This window comes from Ascaphus truei, chromosome 5 (assembly GCF_040206685.1).
Source record: "Ascaphus truei isolate aAscTru1 chromosome 5, aAscTru1.hap1, whole genome shotgun sequence".
Classification (NCBI taxonomy): domain Eukaryota; kingdom Metazoa; phylum Chordata; class Amphibia; order Anura; family Ascaphidae; genus Ascaphus; species Ascaphus truei.
Genome location: NC_134487.1, coordinates 242,680,116 through 242,692,750, shown reverse-complemented (window position 1 = coordinate 242,692,750; position 12,635 = coordinate 242,680,116). Strand labels below are relative to the sequence as shown.

The window sequence follows — 12,635 nt, the reverse complement described above, 5'->3', positions numbered from 1 at the left end:
ATAGTCACTAGGAGTCTCTATGTTATATGTGCAGTGTGTGTATTAGTGTAGACCTGTTTTAACCCTACAGTGTTGCACTATGATCTGTGTCTGTTTGTGTTTTTTCCCCTATATGGCCTGTCAAGCAAGTGTGCTGATCCCCTGAGGAGTACAGGATTATCCAATGAACTTTTGGCGCCAGGTTTTTCTTTGTTTTCACATTCCCATTGACATGGCAACGAAGAGCCATTTGATGACGCGCGGCCATATTGACAGGAGTCACTTGCAGGGTGAGAGGACGACGGGAGACACCATTGCCGCACGCCACTGAATGCCACCACCTGGAGGTTTAGGGATACGTGGCCAAAACCAGTATTCTCTGGGTCAAATCCGGAGTGGCAGCAACCCTGTATGTACCTCTAATGTTTACTGTGTTATACTAAGTGTTAAATACTCCTGTGTTATTTACATCACTATATTGTATTTCCATTGTCTGACCTATGGCCACGTGCTCGGTTAGAGATATAGTATGGGTCAATATAAGGGAGTAGGACTTGGGCCCCCACCTTAGTAGATAGGCGTCAGTCTATGGATAAAACGAGGGGTTACAATATTACCATATACAATGTCAGCTAAGTCGCAGGCTGAATATCAGTAGAATAACGTTTAAAATTATGATGGAAAAGCAAACACTATGCTCATATAAAAACTGGCTCCAATTGTAATATATAAACATAGAGGAAAGACTGATTGGTTAAAAGTTGTGTTTCCCTTATCCAATAGTGTTTATCATGATGAAAAGATTATAAGGTCTATATCTACTCACATTTCAGAAAAGTCCTAGCGCAATGAATTTTTCGGAAAACATATTTATTTAATGACACCACATTCTGTGCCCCGCACGGCCAAAAAGATTGATGGGATGTTGCATAAAAGCCACAAGGAAATATTAGCTGCAATCAGCATGCTTAACTTGTAGCTAAAGAGACATAATGGTCTTGAAGGGGTTGGCAGACTAGAACAGGCAGATTTATTTGCTCTGGTTAGGTCGTCAGAAGTACCAGAAGTACCAGAAGTCATGCACCAGTACTTAAAAGAGGTCAGGTTACTAACATTAGCTACCATTATTTGTTCCATATAAACTGGATTTAATATTGTTTCTAATGCAATATATTAAAATGATCTGCAGTTTACAAATTAAAATATAGCTTTAGAATTCAATTTAAACATATCCTTTTATTTACTCTTCCAGGCGGTACACTGGAAGTAGATATATTTTAAAACCTTTTAACTGATTGGCTGGCAAAGCCAGCCAATCAGCCAGTACAGCATCTCGTTAGCCAGTTAGAACCAACCAGAAAAAGAAAAAAGGTTAAAAACAAATATACAACAAAAAACAGTATTTAAGTGCACCTGTAACTGAAAATAAAGTGCACCAAAAGAGGATGTGGAGTTTCAAAGAAAAACCATGGGGAGATACCGAGCAGAGCACCCCACTTAAGGCCCAATGGGAAGTGAACGCAACTTCCTGCCCAGTGGCCACAGCGTGGGTGTACTGATATGAGAGAGCACCAGCACCCGCAGTAAGGCCTGGCAGGTAAGGGACTGCTTTTTGGACTTATAAATAGTCAGTTTGGCTAACATTTGGGAGTTTGAAAACTCTGTGCACTATATTTAGTAAGGGTGGATATTTCCACTTTTGTTTTGGTTTTGCTTCTAAAAAAAATGTTGTGCTTTGGTTTTGGATGCGGTTTTGGTTATAAAAACGTTGTATTTTGGTTCTACTTTTCCAAAACTAGACGTAATTATTTTTGATTTTTTTTTTTTTTTTTTACAAAATTATAAAAAAAAAAAACTCAGTCTGCAGGAAAATCTAAAATAGCATAAAAATGCATCCATTAGGTATAAAATCATAAAACAAATTAGGAAACTATAGTAATATGATTGAAAAACATAACATTATTAAAAGAGATATGGCAAGAAATATCTAGAGATGTTATCAGAGTGAAGATGGCCAACAAGCATACTTACGATGCTCTAAAATACTAAGCAACTATATTATCTCCCCTGACACAAATAACTAAACGTTGAGATAATCATTTTTCTCAAAATTATGAAATATCTGGTCTCTCTAAAGAAGATAACAATGAGATATCTAAATACATTAGTTTGACTCTTATATCCATTAACAGAAATGGAGCTATGTGACTTATTTCAAAAGGGGTCTTTGAAAGACTTCAAAGTAACTTTCATATGGAAATAACAATACATACAGTCACTTCTAATCTATGATAGTATAATACTGGTCACTTAGAAGATATAAATATTAGTTCTCTTACAGCTTGATTATGACATAATAAAAATGGAAGGGGGGATGTATCAAGTATTTTCTTCCATATTGTCTCTATTTAAACCTTAACCTGGGTGCGGCAGGTATTCTGGCCTCTGAGATCAAGTGATCTCTTATATAGTGATGGCATGCCCAGGTTCTACATTGCTGAAATCAGGAAAGAAAGAGGAAGCCCTCCTCTTCCTTATATATCAGGTCCGTAGCTCGATCAGTCACACTACAGATGGCCTGGGAATGGAACCAGAGCCATGAGAGGGCCATTCGAAGGTAGCCACAGGCATTTAAGGGTTAACGTAAAGGTCCCAGTTGGAAATACTGGGATATATTAACTATAGTTACTGTTTTTATCATGTGACAACATTTAAATAGGAAGATTGTAGACTCTCTACCTCGTTTTTGCCAACATTTTTGTCGTCCTAGACCAAGTCCTTTTATTAATTCATCATTTACACACATGAGTTCCATAAATAATGGCAATGCAAATATGAGTCCTGGGCACACTGTTGCATCTAATCAAGTTTGCCTTGAAAAGGGTTCTATAATGGAACCGAACATTGTTAATTTGCTCTTCATAAAACTTGATTAAGTACAATGGCGTGCCCAGGACTTTACTTGAATTGAGGTGATATACCGTCATTTGAAAAAAGGACCTACAGTATGTTGGTGATTTGCTAAATAAAACTTCATTAAGTGCAACTATGTTCACAAGACTCTCCTTACTTCTATGAGCCAAAGAATAGCCCCTACTTACCTGAAGACTCCCTATCTATTGAATATGTATGGTGTGCTTATTTTATTGCTTTTTTGATCACTGTCAATTCAAACATGTAGAAACGATTTCAGACCTTAACAAAATGTATGGATTATTATTCAGGTAAGCAAATACTTTCCCACACAGGTGATACTAGTAGACTGTCAAAAACTGTAAAGAGCATACAGTAAGGTACAAGACCAAGAATTTCAAATGTGCAATCCCGTCCCAAATCAACTTGGAGCAAAACACATAATGGACAATTACAGGTAGTATCCTAATTTGTTTTCCAAACAATTCTCAAAATGTACTGACAAAAGCAGCTCTATCATGGAGACTCTACGGTTGCTATTTCCATTCCCAGAATCCTCTGCTTGTCACTGATTATAGTTTTTCCCTTTCGAGTGGGGGCAATAACATCAGACTTGAGTTAAAGCTCCATATGATTCTGTTTGCCATACAGTTCGATTCCAGATAGCAGGATTTTTAGAGGAGCCGTAATCCACTTAGAAAGTTCCAATAAAATTCAGGAAGGGTCTCAGTAGAGGGGATTGCACCTTTAAATAACTTTACATTACATAAGACATTGTATGCAGTATGTCTTAGAAAAGTTTGGAATCCATTTATAACAAATAAAAATACCACGTGTGGGCACATTTGCATGTCTTAAACAGGTCTGCAACACTGTCTTTCCCCGTTATCGCTTAGCAAACAGTGCTTCCACTGCAGCCTGGGATTCTGTGTAATAACATACAAATGAGCTCTCACAGTGAGTCACTCTTTACTTATCCATTTTAACATGGACCCCTACAAGCTTACTTGTACTACACAGCTTTTCAGCACAGCCTGGGGTTAAAGTAGTTCATAGCTGGTAAATCTACTCACTTTGAAAACTTCAGCTGCATCTAAAGAAAGATATTAAAGCAGTCCAAGCGAGCGTAGCGTTAAAAAAAGAAAAGAAAAAAAAAAAGGTTTGAACCGGTACCTCTCTTTGGTTTAAATGTCTCAGTCACGCAGGCCAATAGGAAGTCGCACTGGATGATGTCACGGCTTCCTAGTGGCCCGCGTGACGTGGGACATTTAAAGCCGCCATTACGAGAACCCCAACCAGCCCAGTCGGAGCTGCTACTGGCAACAACCTTCCAAGGTAAGAATCACAAAACACACACACACAAAAAAACGCCGGGCTTGGACTTCTCATTTGAAAAAATACATTTTCAAATGAGGATTGTGTGATTTCAACAGCCAGAGGTAGAAAGTCATATAATGTGAAAAATCGGTGGGAATGCTACAGTATTTGGTACCAGTAAGATTATATTAACTTCGAACATACTGTCGCATAGCTGGAATGAGGTGTAAGAGTTTACATCACAATTGTCAGGTTTGTACACTATCCATGAAAATTTAATTATTTAACAGGACTACATCTATGAATGCCAATATGATTTGCCTGTGTGCTACATAAATGCCATTTGGCAGTGGCCAATTAAATTAGAGTCAGCACTATTTTGTATATAGCCTAATGAATATTCAAACAATGTAACAGTAACCTCAACTTGGCTTAACTTGACCACACATGGTTATTCAAAAATATTATTGTTCAGATGAAAATGTTTTGTTCAATAGAAAGGATTCTACTGCTATGATATATAAACTTACATGACCACACATTCAAGTTTTGTGGATTTCACTGTTCGTCTGCAAACAGGAAATGTTTATTTAAATATTGCTTTCCAAAACATACTTTTACTGAGCTGCATAACAAAAATCCATTCCTGCTTCAGCTGTGCTACTAATTGTTTATTTAGCCCTTTACTCCCTTGTGTGTCTAGAGGTCCAGGTGGTAAAGCTAGAGAGGGTCAACCCTATAGAAATAACAGCACACAAATACTGTTTTTGCCTCACAGAACCACAAGGAATGTCCACTGCTTAGAGTAATTATGTGAACACGCAAGGAACAGTCACGGCCATTGGTAGTAATATGTGCATGGTTTATGTGCAGTTGGAAAAGCACCGCTGGGCACACAGTAATATTACATGGGATTTCCTTAAAGAGCCATAGTTTGTAAAGTGGGGCCTCCGTTTTGAGTAATTAAGGGGAAAGGCATGAGCAGGAATGTCCAATCCAATAAATTAGAGTGCTTCAATCAGTTTAGGCACAGATGGAAAAGCACCTTTGGGAAAATAGTCAATAACAATATAACAATGATCTACAGTCCACAACTTTCATAGAAACATATCCATGCCTCCAGTCCAGAAGTAGTCACCTATTGCCTTTCAAGGGCAACAGAGCCTGCATTTGCCCCTTCATTTAACCCCAGAAAAAAAACTATTTAAGGGATTATTGACCTACTGAACCAAAAATTCTGAACCGTCTCTCTTCGATTCTTTCTTACAGAAGTCTTACAGTATCTTTCCAATGTTGTTTGCATTTTCATTTTAATTCTGGAGGAGGTGCCTATTTATCTTTTGCTATGAGAAATAAAATAAGACTCATACGTATATTTAGTATACTGTCAGTTTTGGATTTGTACCGAAAGAATGAGGGACAAACCAAAACAGCTTGTACTGTATTTACTCTTTGCCCTAACCAAAGCAGTGGTTTGGTTAGGATATGAATAAATGATAGTTAATGTTCTTTTCTTATTCTCATGAGTCGTGTACAATACAGATTGACTAAAAATAGCACCTGAACTTGGGCACTTATTATTTGGGGTGCAGAAATTGGAACAATATCTAAGGGAGTCACAAAACTCAACTCTTCTGACCTGCTTACAAAAGTTGCATTCCTATTGGTAGTCTCATATCTGTTTCAAAGTACAATAGGTATCTGAATATCAACATCATAGTGTCAAATCTCACACCATCAACTGAACATGATTTAGTTGCTTAAATAATGTGCCTCTGTGGTGCAATCTATAATACTTGAAACTTTTTTTTATCACTTTGTTTTATAAGTGTGTGTGGAATTCCCATCCCTTTAATCTCAAACACTTCCCAACCCTTCACACATTAAAACGTGTGATCTACATCTACATCTACAGTCCAACAAACATCCTCCTGATTCAATCACTATTCTCCCTCCTGCCTCTACCTTCTATCATCCAAGACCAAGAAAAGAACATCCATTCCAGCAGCTAACTTCATCATCAACAAGTCTTTAGACCCTCACCATTAACTCCCCCACTTATGTTTGCACTCTTCCTTCCCTTTAGATTGTACGAATCTTGGGCCCTCCTTATATAACAAAATCAGGCTACAGATGTAGCAAAGGTTATGGTTTCGCAGATTTCGGACAACCCGCGCTAACATGAGGATTAATACTGCGGTGGGTCCGATCTGGAAACATGCACCCTTGCAGTGTGACCGTGTCAGACAATATCTCTGGCGCCATGGACTTTTGCTTTTTTGACCAGGGAGCCGATGACAGCGAGTCTTGCTATATCTGTATGTTGAATTTTGTTTTGTTTTTGCTATTGTCTTTCATGCCCTAATTGTACTGCACCACCTAACCTGTTTGCACTGGTTTATTATAATAATAATTAATTCAGCAGTGACGATTCCATAATTATATGCTGTAACACTGCATGTGTTTTTGTATGCTTTCTCAAGAAGTGTTGTATAATAGGCTATTGTTTTTCCCAGTAGTTATTACTACTACCATTAATTTTAATGTGTAAATCATAGCTATTAAACAAATGAAAACATAATTTTGAATATTAAACTTTCAGTAGATATGTCTTGCATTCTGATACCCTTTAATGGACCAACATGAGAGTTCATAGATTCATTAGTAGTGTACAGAGCTAGTGAAACATGAAGAACAGACCTATTAGGTCTCAAATAATATTAAGTATTTTTACATTATTTAAACAGGGTTTTCCTCTGGTGCATTACTATATCAGCGGTATGGACTCCCTCGCATTAAGGCTACTGCCCTCAAAATGGGACCATGTTTGAAGGGAACAAAAATGGCTGCTGAAAAGAAGCTGATAGTGAGCTAATCTTGAGGGCAAGTAATTATATTGCTCACTAGCAAGAACCTGCATAGTAGCCATCTTGGATCATGGCACATGTCTTCTGCTTGTTAAAACATATAATTTAATGTATTTCAGTAAAGCTTACTAAAATAGGGGATCCTGGTCCAAGGGGGCCCTGTTAAGGGAATTGCTTTAAAAACCTTTTGAAGAGTTTATACTGTACCACAGCCCTTTTTTGACAAGAGGGAGTTTGGTATCCAGAGTATCCAGAGTGCAAATATAATCCTAATTTTTGTTAAAGTATTAGCGTCTCCATTGCAACATGCGACTGCCCTGAGGGTTTAACGGCAAACTTTAATTTGAGCCCTTTTCTATTATTAGCATCACTGTTTTACTGGCTAATACTGAAACAAAATGGTTATGCTAGAAGCACTGCGATGTACTGAAATATGAATCAGAGTTATTTATTAAAAGTCATTATGTAAGAATAAACTCCAAAGTAACTCAAACTGGATTACGCTAATTTGATACTGCTTCTCTAAACATTACAGTGGCATATCATTTCTCTTTGCATTCACAGACTAATTAGATACAAAGGATGGCTATTAAAAAAGCAAACACGTATACATGATGGATTCTAGCATTTCAAATTCCTTGTTACTGGGTTAACTTCCGATTACTACATTTCTCTGTAAACATTTTGGTTTCTATACACTACTAATGTAATTTAGAAAGGAACAAAGTAAGCAGTGCAGTCAGTCAGCCAGTCAGTCAGACATCCATAATAATCATTCAAGTTAAAATAATTGATGAAACTATTTTTGCGATGTAGCTGGCTTTCATGAGATGCCAGGACAGCAAAAAGTTAAAACTCAAAGTGTACTTACAAAGTAAAAATGTTTAGTTATTTAGTGTTTGTATTATGAATAAACACATAATACTTGTAAAAAAAAGTTTAGCAATAATAAATTAATGTTGGTTAAATAATAACTACTGAATACACAACCTAAAATGGTGTATACACAAAGCTCTACATATATATTTACTGATGTAACTGTAATATATATATATAATCACCAGGTGTTGCATATGATTTACCTGCAACTATGCTTGAGTTCACCTATGGAATCTGGATTTCATATACAGTACGTGTGTGTGTTATAGATATATACCATATATATATATATATATATCGTTAGAGATATACACATAATACATTTTAGATTTCATATAGAGAAAATTATTAATATTAAGTAATAGCAGTTAATTGAATACATAATGATAACAATGAACAATTATAATTATTACACACATTTTGTAATAATGTTTCTAATGTAGATTTATTAAACCAAGATATGATGTTCCTTGGTACCAGTTATAACAATAAATTATCACCACTTTTTCATAATGACACATCACTAGTTACCACTAAATAGCTTTCCTTCTTAGAAACATGTATGTAAAATCTTTCAAATGTATTTAAAATGTGTTTAGGTCATTCTAATATATTCTTTATTGTAGGGGCAAATTTATTGGACCATAAGTGACTGCTATTATTGAAGTTTATTTAACTCTAATTCTGTTTGTATTACCATTAATGGTATGATTTATGTCATTGGTATTTTAGGTGCTGAAACAATGAACACAGTTCACAGTGTGTCTGAATCTGAGTAACATGGTGTGGAAGCCCCAATATAGGTGGTATTATTGTGGCCACAGTAACACGTAGTAGTGCTTAAGAAGTTTGATAATTACATTGTGAATAATAGTTATATAATTTTCATACACAATGGCGCATTGTTATCTTGTAAACAACAAGTATAGTATTTTTCCCCATTGTTTATGTCAAATATTCCCCAGCTATACCAGTATGAGTGGAAGACTATAACACCATTAAAAGCCTCTCTGGAGATACAAAGCCCATCTTTAAGTGATTTATTAGGTGTTTCAAGTAATTTAGACTGAAAAGGAACATTCTGTATATTACATTTCAACACTTCATTCAATTTGTTTTATTACTTAATAGCTGGGCTGTTGCTTCTGCAAACCATACCATCACAGTTTAAGTTAAGCAAACAAAAAATAGTTTATCTATGTTACTAATCCTGAGTATTTAACATTTTTCCGGAGTACGTTGAATTTGGGATCCATCCAAAGCAGGACATTATTTTGTAAATACACTAACACAACTTAACCTTAACACAAGGAATCAATTTGCATACACATTACCAATCACTCTTTTATCCGGATCTTTCATGTTAACGTAATATTGTGGCATATGTGGCACAGTTGATATTTCATTGAAACAAGTGTCCTTAAAAAAAATACATGTACGTGGGTTACCCGTTTATTTAAGGCAAAAAGTAGAGCCACTAATTACTGGTATCTTTACAATGTTTCCTTGAATAGTCTGATACAGAAGTAAAATACAGTATACCCGCTACTAAAATTGCTGTTATAGCAGTGGAAACCGAGTTACATCATACTTTACTAAAGGACACAATTAAAGTGAATTAGCGTTTCAAAGAAAGTATAATATAATGCAATTACTGTAGTCATAATATGTGATCAAATGCATTATCCTGAAAGTGATACAACTTTGACAGAAAAATGATACAGGTTTGAAATATGCATATATAATTAGTCTTTATACTGGTATGACAGTTTAAGTATCTAATAAGCTTAAAATATATACACCTTTTTAATGACAAAAATACATTTATAACGTTATCCTCTGCATGGGAGATAGTTTGAATCTATTTTTTCACAAGTAGATTTGAATGGAGATCAAACATACTGTAAAATCATGTAGTTACCATAACACTGGCTATGTGAACAAATCAGTACTTAAAAACAGTAATCACTGTAACTTGTGGCTTGTATGATGCTGAACACTTTTAACCTTGCTTGTAAGTAGTGATTTAAAAGTTGGGAGTTAAAAATGTGTTCAAGTTCCACTTTTTACATGCACAAAAGCATAGCCCATGGAAAGCTACATGTGCGGTTTGATTTACACTTAAATCCACTCCCATATAAATAGAGCACAGGACTGGACACGTGATAATGCAGAAAGCTGTAATCTATAAAACCCATGACAGTATTACAGGGCTGTCACAAATTATGTTGCAATATGCAAAAGATTTAGGAGCAGTGAGGACTTTCAAAATAATGTAATGTAAATTCAAGGAAACCTCTATGGGATGTCAAATAAATGAGTTAACACTTTGGGGGGAGGAAGAAATGTTTTTTTTTCTTTTTTTAATACTGAAGTATTTCTTTTAAATGCCTATTTACTGATTCTCTCTCTCTCTCTCTCTCTCTCTCTCTCTCTCTCTCTCTCTCTCTCTCTCTCTCTCTCTCTCGACAATTGTGGCTCTAATTTAAGATTATTGAATATTGCGAATGTTGTTATTTTTTACAATACTGTTTTCACATCCAATTTTACTACAGTATGGTATGATGTAGGATGATGCACTATACACAACTTGTAATAATACAGGTAATACAGGCAACTTGTAATAATGCAAAATGTGTAAAACTGTATTGCTCAGTATACGTCAAAGAATTCAGAGTCCAGTAATAAATGTGTAACTGTTTCCAATATATATACACATGTATTATTGGACGCTTGAATTATTTGAAGGTTACTGTGTGTGTGTTTTTTTTTTTTTTATATATATATATATATATATATATATGTATGTATGTATGTATGTATGTATGTATGTATGTATATATATATTTATATAAACCATATCCACTGATGTTCATATGTACAGTACATATGTAATATGTATATGATATTCCGAAATTTATAGGTGCATTAAAAAATGTAAGATACTTGTGGGTGCTGAAAGTCAATGGTGAGACCCCATAAAAATTAAGCGAAAAAAGGTAGCATCCCAAAACAGTGGTCCAGTGGTTAATAATTATTCAGTGAACGTTTCGGACCAACACAGCTGACCTTTCTCAACATTTAAAGCGCTACTCTAATGCTTCATTAAAATGATGTTCCATGTATACTTACAGTCTTTCTGCATTCCTGGGGATACCCTTTGGCACCGTTTTTAGTCCAAGTCCATGACAATCCACGTTAGGACCAGAACAGGTACATTTGCTTGGACAGCCTTCAACATGGGTAAAAGTTAGTAAACTCCAAAAACCCAGGATCAACACCATAGACACACATCCACATCTGAAATCTGGCACCATGGTTGGCTAGGAAGATTTCTCCTTGAAGTATCCCTGGTCTTCTTATGAAGTTAATAAGATTGAGATGATCTTAGCACACTGCAGAGTGAGCATCTAGTGATGTCAACTCCAAACTCATCCTTGCTCTGAATAAAGCATGATCAGATCTGCACAGAGGGTGGAAATATAGTTTCAGCCTCTTGAGAGTTTTTCCAAGTTTCCAATCCAAATCCCCCAAGAAATCAACTAGTTACCTGCTTTGAGATAAAAAAAAAAAAAAACAGCAAAGCAAATCAATTTTGTCAGACACCGCTTAAAAGATTCCTTCTCCTTCCCCAAACCTAGGCAGGTAAGAGGAAAATCAATGAGAGTCAAACAAGCAGACGAAGGAAATATACACGAGAACCAAGAGACCCTGCTGCAAATTGATCTCCAACGACCTACTGTATATACTTTCTTTTCACGCGTGTGCTGCCCTCTGGTGGTTACACATGATAACGTCCCGTGTTCTTAATGCTATGCCAGGTATGAAGTTCTCAAGAAAAGTGACTTTAGTGACTGCCAGCTAACTCTTAGCAATGGCTATTCAATTGTTCCCTAAGCATGAAGCAGCCAGGGAGCAAAGTTGGCGCTCGGGGGGGAAGTGCAGGTCGGGTAGTTGAAGAGGCACAGGCACCACTGAATGGGAGCTCTGCTCATGCCTTGCACTTCATTCACTCTAGCGAGAGAGCAAAAGGCAAATCAAGTTATTCCAACCCCTTCCAAAACCCAGGCGCCTCTTCCTATTGGCCGAAGCTACCGTGACGACGAAATTCTTCCCCTGCCTGGGGCAGTCACAATGAAGGGCTGAGGTGTGGGGGGGGAGAACGGGAAGGGAGGAATGTTGCATGGACACAGCAATATGAAGAACTGATAGTCACGAGGAACTCAACTAGGCTCATTGTTTTATTTATTACCTCATCCTCATTATTTTCTGTGCAGCAGAAAACCATACCCCCTTTTTTTTCATTAAGAATCATTATTTTGTTTTAATTAATGCTATTTTATGAATAAATGAGCGAAAGGTACATTTGAATTAGCTACATCAATTATTAGGGAATCTGTACCCTCACAATGCAACATTAACAAATATAACTGTTGACGCTCTCCTGCACTTTTAATGCAGTTTGAGCAATCATTTTCAAGCTCTTCAACAGTAAATTCTAATGATGTAATTATTCTTATTATTAATATTAGATTTAGTATGATTGCACAAGACACATGTTCCTGTATTATAGTTTCAACAGGCACTGGTAGGCAAACTGCACTGCCAATGTTACTGGCAATAAGAGGGTTAAACATGCATTAGTTCTTTTGTATATTTCCCTTAAGCATTAAAACATTT

General features: G+C 36.2%; 1 protein-coding gene across 1 annotated transcript in view; it reads right to left on the bottom strand.

Annotated features, from left to right (window-relative positions):
- SLIT3 (slit guidance ligand 3) overlaps positions 1 to 11,977 on the bottom strand; it is a 765,483-nt gene extending 753,506 nt beyond the window's left edge. The window contains exon 1 of the mRNA XM_075601882.1: positions 11,088 to 11,977. Coding sequence (XP_075457997.1) covers positions 11,088 to 11,272 — 185 coding nt within the window. The 5' untranslated portion in view covers positions 11,273 to 11,977. The remainder of the gene's footprint in view (positions 1 to 11,087) is intronic.
- Positions 11,978 to 12,635: the final 658 nt, after the last annotated feature.